Below are 15,987 nucleotides of genomic sequence, written 5' to 3' on the forward strand. Positions count from 1 at the left end.
CCTCACACTAACTTTTAACCAATGTGAAAATAAAGTATCGGGTAACAGGAGTTTTTGTGCTTTTTAGCACAATTCAATCATCTCCTACTGCTTTCATTACTACAGCCTGTTTTAAATGTGCTTATCTTAAAGTTAAAACCTTTTCTGCTGTGCAGTTACAAAGATACCTGTTTTAAAACCATTTAGTGGTATTTGCAGATAGCTATGAGGAACTGGATTTGTGTGCATTAGGGTTGTACTAATTAATCCACTTCTGCACAAAGGGACTCTATCCTGAATCGCATGGAATCGTTGGCAATTCGATGTATGACCCAGTGTTTGATGCCAGCTTCAGTCTTCGAGGGCGAGAGAAATTCAATCACAGATGGTGGGGAGGTCAACCAGTAAGTTTCAGATTCCCTCCTTCTCCCTCCTCCTTCCCCTCCCCCTGTGCTGTGGAACATAGCCAATAATAATAATTAAAAAAATACATCTGTGAACAATTTGTACCTAATCTGCCCCCTCCCTCCTGGCTGGCCCTGTGTCTATCAATTTAATGTAACATTTTGAATTAGCTTTTGCTTTTCAGAATAATAAAGCCATTGATTATGGAAAGGTGCTTGCGTTGATAAGTATAAATTAGATGTGGCTAGGGAAAAACCTCACTTTAGGCAGCAGTATAGCACGAATTACTATATTTTTGTCACTGTGGCATAATGTTTCCTTTTCATTATGGGTTTCTCAGGTTTTCGTCCCAGTAATGTTCTTGTGGCAGCTTTAGTATTAATGTTCTGTCAGCGTAGCATGGCAAAACTTCATAATTATCATTTGTGAAGTCCACAAGTGATCGCTGTTACCTGACTTGCTGCAGAGGCTGTAGAAGTTTGTGAATTAATTTCTGCCTCGAGCACAGCAGCAGTGGCTGAACTAGGTCCTCTCTCTTAGATTAGCATTGGACTCGGTGGTTTCTCTAGCTCTGCATTTCTATTCTGGGCGAGGAAATGGTGTCCTTCAAAGTATTCTGCTTTACTATAGCTAAGAAAGTCCCCTTGCTTCTACTGCGCTTTCCCCTATTAGTGCAATCTGTGGTGGCTTCTTTTGCCAACAAAAGTGGGTTTAAATTAAATCAATGAGTTTTATGTGCAAGCAGCCAACATCCATTCACATTTCATTGCACTTATTGCTTAGGGAACTATAGTTTAAAAGCTCCCTAACCAGTTAACCCCACAAAGAATGGTGTGATAGAGATGGGGAGATCAGAAGGGGTTTGGGAACACTGTTTACAAGGGCATGGAGTGATAGGACTAGGGGTAATGGCCTTAGGCTGAAGGAGGGTAGATTTAGATTAGATATTAGGAAAAAATTGTTCCCTGTGAGGGTGGTGAGGCACTGGAACAGGTTGCCCACAGAAGCTGTGGATGCCCCCTCCCTGGAAGTGTCCAAGGCCAGGTTGGATGGGGCTTTGGGCAACGTGGTCTAGTGGAGGGTGTCCCTGCCCGCAGCAGGGGGGGTTGGAACTAGATGATCTTTACGGTCCCTTCCAACCCAAACCATTCTAGGATTCCATGACGTTATAATCTGTCATTGCTAAGTTGTTTGCTAAATTGATCAGTGTCATCCCCCAAATCTCTTAAGACAGAAATATCTCAAGAGACTAAAGGAAGTTACTCAGATGGTTTTAGGCTTTGCAAATGTGTGTGTTATTTGTCTGCATGTGGTTTTAGTCCGCAACAAATGTGAGACAAGACAATTTAGAGCTGCAGGCAGATGTGCGACAGGCAGATGTGTCTGGCTGTAGCTGTGCCAGAATGAGGTATTTATGCTCTTGTAAAATTTGTCAGCATCACACTGAGTGTAGTCACTCCCTTGCCCAGCTATGGCCCGGGTTAGCTTTTAGTGGGGGATGTGTGGAGAGGAGAGGGTGAGGAACGTGCCTAGCTATTATCCTCCTAAATGTGAGCAAAGAAGCAGGATCAAAACTAGGAGCACTGACAGGGCGGCAGCGGGTAACCTCTTCCTCCATCTCAGCTACAGCCAGACAGCTAACAAACTGTGCCTGCTGCAGTCAAGCATCGAGCTCATACACAATATTGTGGCTCAACTGCTGGGTGACAACTTGTTAAGCAGCTGTAATTTAATTATGCATTGCAAATTTAATTGTGCATCTTACCTTAATCACAATTAGATAGGAGTTAGTGGGGAACTAACTACTGGGGACTGTACAAATATCTCCATTTTTAGACTACGATATTTTTAAAGTACAATGTAAGTCTATAAATACTTCATCACCTGCTGTGTTGAGTGGGGAATATTGGTAATTCCCACACCCATCCATTAGCAACACATATGCTGCTTCAGAGAATAAAAGTTTTTCTGGATTGTAAATAAGGATCATGAAAAATATCAGCTGAGAAGTGTTCAAGAAAGTTACACAACAGTGGATGACCGTACACTGGATGAAATCCTCATAGGAGAGGGGTGTGTGTTGCATACACGAGTAAGGATGATAAAATAAGCCAGCTGATCTGAAGAAGTGTTAAAAAGGAAAAACACACAAATAATGTAATAAACTGGAGATGTCTTTGGAGAATTTGAAAAAAAAAAAAAATGCATAGAGGATGGGCTATAATTCAACCCCCACACGCTTAATATGAGGGAAACCTGTAAGTTTGCAAACCTGATAGAGTGGCCATAGTGGCTGGGTAAGGAGGTGGAAGATCTCTTGCAGAAATATGATATAAATGACACTTTCTTTGCATGTGGAAGAATTGCACATTTGATAAGAGAATTGCAGATTTTGATATGAGAAAAAATTATCTCCATCTAGATATGGATTAGATGTGGTCTCTTTCTAATGCATTTTATAATTTTCTCTAAATATTGCATTGATACAGACTGCCAAAAATAGCTGGGTATTGGGAGACAAGATAGTAAAATTAAGGGAGGAGGAAGGGAAACACAGTCTGCATACCACAGAAATCTTCTCTGTCATATCATATATTCATCTGGTTCTTTTTAGGTCTTGGGTCTCAAACTGGAGTACTCGAACAACTTCAGAGTGGTACTTGGTTTGCTCAGAATTGGGAATTAATATTTTTCTGCCCAGGAAGGCAGAAAAAGGGTCTGGGACCCCCCGCCTCATATTATGGCTAAAACTGCCTAGAAGAGAATATAATTTAATGTTGATAAGTTCTGAAATACTTCCTTGGTCCTGGAAACTGGCATATTGTATATGGCTTTGTTAAAATGGGGGGGGGGGGGAGGGGGGGTTGGTGGTGTATTTGTTGTGTTGGTTTTTTTTTTTAAATTATTATTAGTTCTTCTAATACTCAGCATCTTGCTAGGAAACAGCCAGATTACCATGGACATCAGTGGGATTTGGCAGATGAGTAGCTTAATGTTTCTACACTAGGAATTATGAGAAATTAATTTTAAGAGCATTAGGAAAAGGAGAAGGGGGGAGAAGGTAGCTTGGAAGTGTTTCGAGGTGCTCTAGCTGATTGTGGGACTTCCTGAAATCCAGTCTTCTGATTTAGTATACAGCCTTGATTTATTATACAAGCTTAAAATGCCTTGTTTTCAAAACAAAAGTATTTGATAGGAAACAGCCGCAAAAACCACTCCTCCTATTGCTACAGCATCTCACAGAAATGGTGAGCATCAGGGCCCATGCTCCCAAGGGGGAAACTAAGTTTACCGCTCATTTTTCATGACACTGAGACTCTGTTTTCATCCCAAGTAACTTTAAGCACTACATTAGGCCACAGCTGCCTTTGGCTTCTGTTAAGCAGTAGTTTTCCATCTCTTGATTTGATGTAGTGAGCTTAACCTTACACTACAGACAATACATAGGGTTTTTTTTAAAGTGATCTTTCATGATCCTTAGAAATAATCCATTGGCCTCCCCAAGGTCAGAAGATGATGGGTATAAAACTGCCGGTCTGTGGTTAATGGGGACAGAGAGGGTCCTTCAGGAGGTAACCTAGCTTGGATCTGAGTTTGGCTCCAAAGATGCCTCTCTAAAAGTATTAAAGGTTGTTTAGGGCACCATGTGTGAAGCTTTCTTTTCATCATTAACCTCTTAAAGAGAATGCAACCCGCAAAAAGGGCCCAGCTTGAGATGCTGAGATAATTCTTAAAAAGGGCCATGGCGTTCCTAGATCAGTGACAGGATGTTGTGAAGCTGTCTTTACAGTCAGCAAGGTATGCCTGTAGACACTAGGCATCATAGCTACATGTCTTAAGTGAATATTCCCAATTTCATCGAAATTCCACATTCTATATCAATCTTTGGGATAAAACCATTTTGCTTCCATGTTAATTGGAATTTTGTTGATTTTAACTATCTAACGATTACAGAAAGAACTTCTTATTTTCATTTTCTTGCCTAGTCAGCCCAAGCATTGGCATCTGAGGAGCCCAGGCTCTGCAGAAAGCTGTCATGTGCCATTTTGTCCTGAACATATTTTGCAATCACTTGGTTGGTTGGTGGGGGAAACAGAAGGAGGCATGCCTATAATTGTCCTTTTATAAGTATTTGTGTCTAGTTTGAGCCATGAACAAGCAACAGGGCTCTTTGAGTCTGTCTAATTATTTAAGAGGATTTTTGTACCAAAATCTTCTGTCTGGGCAAGAAGGCAATGCTTAGTTGTCAAAGCTCTGAGATCATTTGTGTCCTGCTAAAGAGTAAGGAGTGTGGAAGGGGCTACTCCATGTTTTACCTTGTTGGCGGGACAAACTGCAAATGGTGCAGGAGTGTAACATGTGACACCACCCTGGTATTAATTCTGCGTGCTTGCACCAATCTTGTACGTGTTTCTTTACCTGAGAAATGCTGTGATTTCCCCTTTCCCACCTTTGCCTGGATGTGGAAGGGATTTTGCATTAATGCGTTACCAACTCTCCGCCGCAGTGGGTGAACGTGCTTCCTCTGCTCCTGACACGAATCTCCTTCCCTGGTTGGTGAGTGGGAGCATGCTTGCACAATTTGGCCCAAGGGCAGGACTTCAAAGTCGTCCCTCCCATCAGCCCTGACCTGAGATGTGCTGCTGCCACTTGTTTCATGGCACAACAAATGCAGGGCAGCCTTTGCAAAGTTACGGGCTCTTATTTTTTCATGGAAGATTTAAAGTAGGGAGGTGCTTCACCTTCCGTGCAGATTTTCCAAGACAATTCAACAGCTATCTTGAATAACTCTGTATCTAGTATCTGTGTGAAAACGTGTCCAGCAGTCAGAGGAAGGGAAAACTTGGGACTTACATGTTCCATATGGCATTGCCAACTAAACTATTGCTTAGCTTGTCTATTTTTATCCATAAATAAAAGAGAAGAATTGTAGTCATTCAACACAGAAGACATAAAAATGACAGTAATTCAACTTACAGGATATGTTTCATATACATCTAGAAAATCATGTATATTATTTCTTGGGACATTTGCCAGAGTACTAGAGTTGTATCTATGGGGCCATAATTTAACACTTCTTTCTGCATTGGAAGAGTTAGATACTCTCTAATTCCTGTGGCATGGTATGAAGACAGACTGGTTAATCTTTGATATTTTTTTTTAAATATTTATTCCCCTCCTCTCTGCTTTAGCAAATTAATTCAGAAATTTGGCCTTTATATAGCTTGCCATACAATAAGGCTTGTCCCATATGCAAACCACAGTTGCACATCTGACATAGTTAAACAGCTGACTATAAAATTCTAACATATTAACAGTTAAAACCAACGTATTTACATATGGCAAATAAATTACATAAGCTCACAAATGGTACTGACCTTGCAATGCCTAACACAGCAAACTTTATGATAAGTGACCTGAACAGATGTGACCAGCCATAGAGCGTATATAACGCATTGCATTTACATGCTCAGTACTGGAACATCTAGAATTAATTAACTTTAAGACTGTGACTTTAACCAACAGAGAGGAAATGGAACAATAACCCTTATTCCCTTCTTAATTTCAATTGTTTTGGATAGACAAGGTCGTGAGGGCATTAACTAACTTTTTTTTTCTATCCTACATTGGTTGACAACGTAGACTCATGTTAGCCTGCAAGAGGCATGGCTTGTAGTCTGCTTTGAAAGACAATGAATTTAATTTAAAGACAGTGAGAGATGTTCACTGGTGATTAGGCTGCAGTAACAGCTTGTCATGCTTTTATGTTAGAGTTACTATCCTATAGCTGAGGGTAGTAAGGAAACTTATGTGGTCCTATCAGCTGCTCCAGTCTGTTGTCTAATTTTACCTAGCCAGTAAAGGGTCTGGCTAAAAAAGGACACCTCTGGTAGAGATTGCTACCACTCAGCATAACTGTCACAACTCAAACACCCTGGAAATTTGATTTAAAGCTTGTTCAATGCAGACAGAAAGTCTTCCACCTAGATGACTGCTGCTTCTCTGCAAATGTATTGTTATGAGTAGCAGCTTTAGGTGTGATGTTGAGTAGTGTTGAATTTTCTTATTTTTCAGACTCAGTTCTCAGATGTTGCGGTCAGATATGGACGTTTTGATTTGCTGGTCTTTGACTTCAGCAGATCATTGTCTTAGCTGTTGAGCTTATTTCAAGTGCAGCAGACGCATGTCCTCATCCAAACAGTTAATGCCAATGTAAATGGCTGCATTCCTCAGGTGAAATACTTGGGAGCAGAGACGGTGCAGTTTTGCCAGGTCTGAAGCCAGTCCTGGTGCCTTTGGACTGCTCTCCCCTTATTGCTCACTTAGGAGTGCGCAACTAGGAGTGATCTCCACTATCTTGTGTTACTCCCTGTTCAGAAAGGTGTTCATGCTGTTTTCACATGGCACTCATGTAGCATGCTCTATGCTGGACAGGAATAAAAAACCAGCTACCACCTTCTTGCAGGCGTGCTGGGTACCTTGGCAATGTACACAGGGCCTAATTATTCATCTGTCAAAATGACTACTGTTTTACTTGCTTGGCCAGAGGGAGAGTGTCTTTTGGCACATGTTTAAAATCGCTGCCTAAAATCCGCAGGGTCACGGGTGGTTTCAGCAGTGCTGACAGTCAGGAGCAGCACAGGACAGCTTCAGCTGCTGAGGGTGGAACTTGGCTGGCCTGGTTTGGCCAACCAGGCAGGCTGGACCACTTGGACCTGTGCAGGCCAAAGCACTAGAAAGTCAAGCTAGAGTTAACAGATGGTAAATTCTAAATACTGAATTCCCTGGACTTAGTTTGTTGGTACCTTCCCAAAGATATCTGCAAAATGATTTAAACTTTGTAGGAACACAAAAACTTTCAAAGAAAAATAAATCTGCTGCAGCTCTGTGGGGACAATGGTTTTCCAAGTACAGGAAGTCCAAAGAGCATACCAGCAGTGGAGCTGACAGTCCTCATGCTGAATTTGCATTTGACATCTTTTCCTCTGCTCTAGGAATAAACCTGCAACGCAAAGAAAAATGTAATTCCTTTAAGTGTGGGCCTTTTTTACCTGGGAAGCTCATGAACCACTAATGAATATGGAGTAGCTCCCGCCTTAGTTAGGCACAGGGTCCAGGCTGAAGTTATATACCCTGTGCTGATTTATATGACACAAACGAGCTTGTGGATGCATCCTTGCATAGTAGTCACACCTCTGACTGCAGCGAATGGGCTTAGTGACATCATCAGTGGATTGTAGGCACACTTCCTCATCTCTTCTGTTCACCTGCATCCTTCTGACCCATCCTGTCAGGACTAGTATTCTGCAAGCATTTGAAAACAATATCCCTGTTGTTCAAAAATTCCAAACCAAATTCCAATATAAATTCAAAGCCATTTTTTTTTCTTTTTTTGGTGGAGTTACTTTGCAGCCATGTGATCTTGTGGTCATCGTTAACTGTGCAAACCTCAGTGCTCGTGGAAGGCTGGGGCTGCAGAGGCTGGGGGAGATGCTTTGGAGGACTCTCCATTGGGTGTCAGCTTGAGCACAGATTAATATGAACCAACCCTGAAATCAGACTCTTGAGGAGAAGCACCTGAAAACAGAAAAGGGTGGGCTGCAAATCTGTGGCCATTCTGCTCCTGCCCTTGCTGCATTTATTTCGTAAACCACCATTTCTATACAGTTACCATGGATGTATTCTCTGTAAAAGAGTATACATTACCAAAAAGTTAGAATACAATAAAAACAAATGATCTTTTATAGCTGTGATTTTAATTTAACTGGATTGAGTCCAGTAAGATTTGGAAGAGTAGACGATGAAAGATAAAGGGTGTGTCCAGGGCACTGGAAAGGCAAAGATGACCAATTTTCCCATAAATAACATAACAATATCCAAATTTAATTCCTGTTCACTGTAGCCTCAGTGTGCATATGATCTTTCATCAGACTGTACCAAATTTATTTAAATTAAGATTGATGCATGAATGATTTAGGCATGGTGTTGGAATGTTGCATGCCCAGATGACAGTTTATAAGTGCCTGTTTGAGCAAGGTAGAGGGGCCTTGAATGTCTTTTCAAAAAGTTGATTTAAAGTAAACCAAAGATTTTGCAATAATTAAGTAAGGGAACTGTGTTTTGGCTTAACTGCTTGTGAAATGGATAAATTGTAGTATGCATAAATAATAGCAAGAGATAATGTAGTTACATACATAATGCTGGCCTTTTAGCCATTACCACTTTTGAAATGAGGTTTGGGATAATTTGGATAGTTCCTTGCAAGAGAAATTTAGTTCTGCAGGGCTACAAACTCATATTGGTTGCTTTCCTTGTGGACCTTTCTGATGTTTGGTCGTTCTCATTCCCTTGCCTAGTATAGATATTCACAGAACAGAAAAGAAAAAGAGGGTGAAGGGAGAGAGAGAGAAAGAAGGGTAATGAGGATAACCGGGGTAGCGCGTGGCTTTCATTAGAGAAAGATCAAACAAACCAAGGCTACTCTTGCTCGAAGAGGAATAAATAAAGACGAATATCCTGAATGTTGTATAGAAGTGGGAAGAGAAAGGATTAATAACCTGTTTTCAAAGTATGAGAACAGTACCCCAACCCCAGTGAAACTGGCAGGTTTAAACCAAACAAAAAGAAAAATACACTCATGTGGTGTGTGACTACATTGTGGAACTTGCTGCTACAAACTGATTTATAGCGTGAAAAATATATGAGATTTGAAGGACTGAAAAAAGGATTTGAAAAATTCACGGAGATTGTTTCCGTCATTTCCATCAATCACCACTTCGGGTGAGCTCAAAAAGTTTCTAAACATCGATGGAAGAAGGTGTCCCTCCCTGCTTTCTTTATACCCCTGCTCACTCATCTGTGCCCTTTTTTGTGTACTCTTTCTTAACACGTTTTCTGTTGATGGCTACAGATGGTAGAATATGGGGAGAGAGGGGCATTTATGCAGATACTGATTAATGTTAAGCCATGTTCTTTCCTTAGAATCCTCCAAAACTTGAACACTAAAAGGCTCAGATGAGTAGTGGCTGGGTTTGAAAATTAAACGGAATACTGGAGACATTCCTGGCCATGAATCCTAATGTTTTGCATTAAAATAACACAGAGATTTAGGGGTGAGAGCCTACAGCACAGCGGGTGATCCACTGCTACAGAATTTGCATAGGTTTGTCACTCCACGTGTTTGAATTAGGCACATAGGCTGAAGACTGCAATTTTCATTCTAGGCTCAGGGTAGAAGAATGTGTCTTGAAAACATTTTATTTTGATTTCAGAGAGTCATTAAAGATCTGAACACATTCTAATCCTCTTATATTTTCCTCATTAGATTTGGATTACTGCAGCCAAGCAAGGGGTGAAAGCTGGCACGTTCTTCTGGTCTGTGTAAGTGCCTTCTGTTTTCTGGAGATTAGTAACTAATAATTCAGAATTAATTTGATGCAAGTGTTTTTTAAATTATTTTCCTTACTCTAAGCATTAGGTAGCTTGGAGACCATATGTGTAACCCTCCCTTGTTTCATTTGTGCAATGTTTCTGATAACTAAAGCAAATGCATCAATTTGCTGCTTTAAGTTCATACACTGATTTTTAGCTGTTGTCTGAAGAAAAGATGTGTGACTATGTAAAAAATTACTTTCTTTCATTTCACGGTGTGTTGTTTTGCCTCTTAGTATTGCTACCAATGTTTCCAAGTCCTCTGAGTGTTTGTGGAAGACTCTTTTATTGTCCTCTTATGTCATCTGACATCAACAGCCTAATTGACTCAAAAGCCTGACTCATTCATTTTACCATCCATTCTGACCTTTGAGTAAGATATCCAATTTCCCTTTCCTAAAAGACAGCCTTGAGGATCTTTGCTGTTTATTCTTTTGTTTAATGGTTCCAAATTATTTTCCCTTGTCCCAACGAAGACGTATCTTCCTAACTGAAAATGAATGAATTTTGATCATTTCTGAGTTCTGAGGAATTCATGTGGATCAATCTCTCTATTTCATTGTAGTGGCAGGATTGCAGGAGCAAAGCAAATGGGCAAACTGTCAAGATTGAAGTACTAAGGGCGTTTGCCTAATTTTTGTGATTCCGTTAGGAATAATGCTCTTTGCTACTCTAAATATCATATGGCATATGGAGGGAATAATAAATAATAAATACCACGTACAAAGCTGATGATAGGTGTAGGCTTGCGAGATGGTTATGTGACAGAGCTCCAGTCTGGTCCTCTACAAAACAAAGAAATTAATGTGATTCCTAAGCCCTAAAACTACATAGTCACCATAAACACCCTGGCCAATGCATGCTTTGGGATATAAAATGTTACGGAAGGTAACCAAGGATATGTCATATGAATGCCAAAAGTAAGGGAGTGAGACAGCCACTTTATGTATGAATGAAATATATATGCCTTAAAACTGTATTATTTAATATGGGACACAATGTTCTTTGGGAGAATTTTCAGGCAAACTCTTTCAGGAAAACAGAAGTGTTAAAAACATCTTAGTCACAAATGACTTAAGTGAAATAATAGATTTTTTTCATATTGCACAATTAATAAAAATTTCAAAACTGGGCAATACCCAAGATTATTATTGTGCTTTATGATACTACCTTGTTTGCAAATTTTAGCATATATTCTCATTTTTATAGTTATTTTACAACCAAAACTTCTCTCTGTAGTTGGAGACTGAGGACCACTGTTGTTCTACAAGGCATTAAAAACTAACTGATTTCACAATGGCTGTTGGCATCCTTGTTTCTCTGTCAGACGTTTCCAAAGAGTGCTGAATTCAATTCAGCACGGTGAATCCAAGACGGTTGTATTTGATTCCTGCCTTGGGATTCTGCTATTGATCTAATGAATCTGGACTGACTATACTATTGTATTAAAATAACTGCGTGGTCACTGACCTGCAGATCTTTCCTAAGATGAGATATTTGGAAGTTTAACAGCTGTTTATAAGGTTAGTCATTCCCATAGCATGAGCCTCAGCAGCCAAGTGAGAAGTCTCAGGATAGAAACAGTGAAACAGGATGAGTCTGTTCTGCAGAGTGAGAAGCTGTCAACGTTGTGCAAGTCACCGTGCTGATGGCCTGGTGTTTCAGATGGCTCTGGTTTTGATTTACACCAGCCTAGCCCTTGGTTTGGTTACTATTAAGTCAGTGGGAACTTTTCCAGTGTCTTCAAGACTACCAGAGCAGGGTGGTAGTTTAAACCCGTACCGATGTGAGCTATTTGCCGGTTTTGACTCATGCCAGCTATCCAATGGCAGCACCATTGTGCATAAAAATGGTTCATCTGGGTTAAAGCTACCAGACGGATCTTTATTCACTCCTATTCAGAACAGTTAGATTTACTCCCTTGAGTTCTGACTCTAGTTAGAAACTTTTAATCATCTTTCTTGTGGAGTATGTGCACATCCAGGAGATCTGAAGTGATTCTGTTTGCATAATAAGAATCAGTATCAAGCAAGAAAGAATATACGGCATACTAAAAGCAAATGATGTTATTATGATTTATTTTAATCATGTTAGTTCATAGCAAGGCTTTATTGATGCTTTTTGTATTTTATGGTAACAAGATATATTTTTGTATTTTGTGGTCCAGTGTCATCCCCCATGAGCGCAGAATATTAACAATACTGCAGTGGCTAACACTTCCAGACAGTGAAAGGTAATTCGCTTATTGTCGTCTGCTGTTGGATAACTGCTGGTTTGTCTTCTCCCTAAACGTAGCTGGAAGAGCAAGGGGAAATTTAATTCTAAAAATAATTTTTGTCTGTGACACGTTCTTACTGATTTAAGGATTTGTTGGGGGGTTGTGTTTGGGGTTTTGATTTGTTTTGGTTTTGTTTTAATCTTAGCTTTTAACCATCAGCATTTTGATTCTTCTCCATAAATGTATGGTATGAATTTATTTCTTATCATGAAGCATTTCGTTACATGGATTAGCTTGGATTGTTGTTATCCTACTGAGTCTAATACGGTTTAACAACCTCACAGGCAATGGCAGTTGCAGAACTGGACCCTGAGGACTAGGAAAATGTTAAGATTTTAATTATGAGTATTTTTTAGTACACAAGTTCCCACATGCTGCTGGCTCCAAAGCTCAGGCAAGCTGCTGTTGTGATCTCTCCTACAAGATTTAGAAAGAGCGTGTGTCCTCAGATGGTACCCCATGTGCCTCCCTGCATGTGTTCTTGGATTTAATAAAACTGTAGAACAACTAATTGCTTAATCATACCATGGAAACATGACTGATAAACAGTTCTTTATCCATAAAGCCAACTCTCATTGGAAGGTTGACTTGATTTGACTTGACCTAAAAGATCCGGGGTTTTTTGTTGTTGTCAAAGCAAAGCTATCCTGAACAAGACCTTTCCTTCTTTCAGGCCTTATGTTTATGCTTTCTACTCTGAACAACCAGATGCTGCTGGCCACAGATACGGTCCTTTCAACTCAGAGGTTAGTATAGATTTTCTTCTGCAGAAAAAGCACATGGCTGAAAAACATTTTTGGAATAATTGCCACTGCTCAGGAGTAACATTTTTAGCAACTTTTTTTCCACCCATTTCTGCAGAATGCTTCCCCGCTGCCAGAGAAAGCAAACTTACTGTCTTAAGTATTTATCATATGAGATTCACTTCTGAGAGAAGGAACTGTGCCCGTGCCTTTCAGGAGGCTATTTCTCTGTGTGATAGGATAATGCAACTGGGAAGATTTATTTGGCAAAGACAGGAATATATTTGGGTGCAACAGCATAATTTAACTTTCCTCAAACAATTTATCCTTCTTAAAAATAATAAAAATATAATGCAGAAAATATTGAGGAAAAATGCAGAGAAGAAAAAGCTTTCTTTAAAGCTGACAGCCTGCAGTAGCCAAAGTAATAATTCCAGTCTGTCATGAACTATAAAAAGCTGCTATTTCCAGTTTTATATAGGCCCTACAGGGGTTCAGAAAGCTTTGTCAGTACTGTTCCCTCAGGACTGGACTGCTGAGTTTGGAAAAAGTTTTGAATCACCGTAAGGTATTTTAATGAATAATTACGCACAAAACTCTACAGTATTAACCCCTTGTTTGAGCTGTGGGTAGCTGGCTGGGACTGATGAGTGCTGCTTCCCTGCCAACACTGTCCAGGGGACAGGAATTTAAAGACTATGCGCTTGTCTGGGATTTGTGGGGAGGGAAAGTAAATTCTGCACGCAAATATCCTACTGTTTGGGGTAGCTGGGATCTGGCATCTCCGATAATCTCTGACACCCAGCAAAGGTCCCCTAGTTTCAGTGCAAATGTATGCCTGCAGGTTGCCATCACAAGACTTTAGGAGGTTTTATATATACTTTTTAAAGAGTAAACAAATGTTTGCAAATCTTCAAAAACCGAGGAGCGTATCAGATACCTACCCTTTGGAAGGTAATAGAAATCTCCTTGAGCAGCCAGGTGCCCAGCAGTAGTTTCTTACTTGTTTTATATACATCTGATAGCTGTTCTCTAGTGCAGAAGAAAGCAAAGAGAAGCAGAATTAATCTTTTTAAATACACTTGAATTATTTGGGCCGTTTAAGTAAGTTTGCAGAGGTTATGACCTTGCTGTGGGTAGCAGCCCTGTTGGGGCAGTTTGAGCCATGGTCCCAGAGCAGCAGGTGTGAGTTATTCCAAACCAGCATTGAAACATCATACTGGAGGGGAGGAGGTAGTCATTTTTTTCTGGATAAACGATGGTTAAAATCTGCCAACGCTCTTGCTAAATTGACAGGCAGTGATAAGTCTCCGTGTAGTCATTTGGCTCAGAACAGGAGAGATGTCTGACTTGGTCAAGCAAGGTATAGGTAATGAGAGATCTCTGATTCACAGATATATTACTCAGTGATGTTTTATACTTACTTTTATTGAAGTGTTACAAATATTATGTGTGGCTTATGACTGACAACTCTAATTTTATTTATCTGTAGACACCACTTCCTTCTGAACAGAGTTGTGGGGCTCTTTCCATGGACTTAAAGGAGAATATGAAGATGATGACATTGAATTTGTTCTTTAAATTTTAGTCTTTTACAAACCAGTTTAGCATCCAATGTGGTAATCTAGTTTCAGGTTAATTGTAAGAGTCTAAAAAGTGAAGCGTAATTGTATCATCATAGGAAAAGTCATTATAAAAGCAAAAAGCCCCCAAAGACACTTATTGTTTGGGGGTTCTTCTGGATGGTTATCTAAAGGTTGCCTTCTAATTGCAAGGCAAAGCTTAATAAGTGTGAATTAATAGCTTATGAAAGTTTACAAATAAATTGATTTATGCCATTTGTGTTAAACACAAGAGCATGAAATTGATTTTTAGGAAATTGAGAACAGACGAGTTAGCAGATGAGCATGTATGGGTTTGCAGTTCAAACAGTGGCCATAACTTTGTGAATGGAAATTTAAATAAATGAACACAGCTGTGTAAGTATACAGATGCTGAGATTTGCTAGGGGCCTGGTTTCAGGATAGAAAAGCTAGGAAGTATTTTATATTGTTTCCCTTGACACTGTTTTCAATATAATTTTTAGGAGCCATAAAATTTACATAAATCAGCTGGGAAGAAAGTCCTCCAAGGGATCCCTTTCAGCTGCTTCCTTGATACGAGACCATGACCTCCCCTTGAAATCATTCATTTCTTGTATACAGCTGGCAGCAGTTAGACTAGTTCTGACCACTTCATTTTTCTTCATGCAAAGGCAGATCAGTCAAACAATAATGTTTGAAAACAAGCTCTTCACAATATTTAAGACGGGCTTCTTATTTCTTCTTTTGAAGAGTGACGATGTTATGCAGCGTTTTTCATTCTGCATTTAGTAGCTTGAGGAATACACCTTGAAAACCTCCAAATCCTAAAAATGTCCATTAAAGTGGGTGTTTACTAGAGCTTCTTATGCCAAATAGTGTTCTAAATGTATTTTAAATGTATTACCTTTAAGGTCTAATGGTGTCCATGATTGATAATTTTCAGCTTGTAGACTTCAGCGGATGGCACTCAGGGCTTCACAGGACATGGACAACAGCCTATGTGCAGAGTGTTTTAAAAGCTAGAAATAAAGAGACTTTGAGGCACTTAAACTTTATTGGTGAATTGCCAGTGTTGTTGATATAAATGGAATAAGGATTATGGCCAGTGTCCACTAGTGTAACTTTGCATGTCCTCTAACATTACGGATTTCAGTGTAAATGAATTGGTTGTCTAGGTTTGGGGTTTTTTTGTCTTTGGGTGTGGTGGGATTTTTTTGCGGGACATGAATAAACTTCTTAGGAAGTACTTCAGTGGGTCCCATTACGTTTCCAGGAGTAGTTATGGGAGATATCAAATACGTGCTTGCTCTTGATTTACTTCTGCATATTTTTTTTCTTTCCCTCTGTGCTTCTGCAGTTGAACTCTGGTAGGTTGGTCCATCCGGGTCAAGAAGCAGAGCTTTGGCTGGCTAGTTACCCTTGTGATGTTACGGTTCCCTTCTGTAAGCAGGGAGGGATTCATTTCCCTCCTCCATAACTCTGTTCTGACTCCTCTCAAGCAAGACTAAGATTTGGCTGGTTAATAAGAACTTGGCTTTTTTTTTTTTTTTCCCCTCCAAGCTATCTT

General features: G+C 39.9%; 1 protein-coding gene across 1 annotated transcript in view; it reads left to right on the plus strand.

Moving 5' to 3' along the window:
* ENPP2 (ectonucleotide pyrophosphatase/phosphodiesterase 2) overlaps positions 1 to 15,987 on the plus strand; it is a 74,590-nt gene that overhangs the window by 31,271 nt on the left and 27,332 nt on the right. The window contains 4 exon segments of the mRNA XM_075743434.1: positions 264 to 383; positions 9,710 to 9,765; positions 11,984 to 12,049; positions 12,768 to 12,840. Of these exon segments, the coding sequence (XP_075599549.1) occupies positions 264 to 383; positions 9,710 to 9,765; positions 11,984 to 12,049; positions 12,768 to 12,840 (315 nt within the window).

Source organism: Balearica regulorum, chromosome 2 (genome assembly GCF_011004875.1).
Source record: "Balearica regulorum gibbericeps isolate bBalReg1 chromosome 2, bBalReg1.pri, whole genome shotgun sequence".
Taxonomy (NCBI): domain Eukaryota; kingdom Metazoa; phylum Chordata; class Aves; order Gruiformes; family Gruidae; genus Balearica; species Balearica regulorum.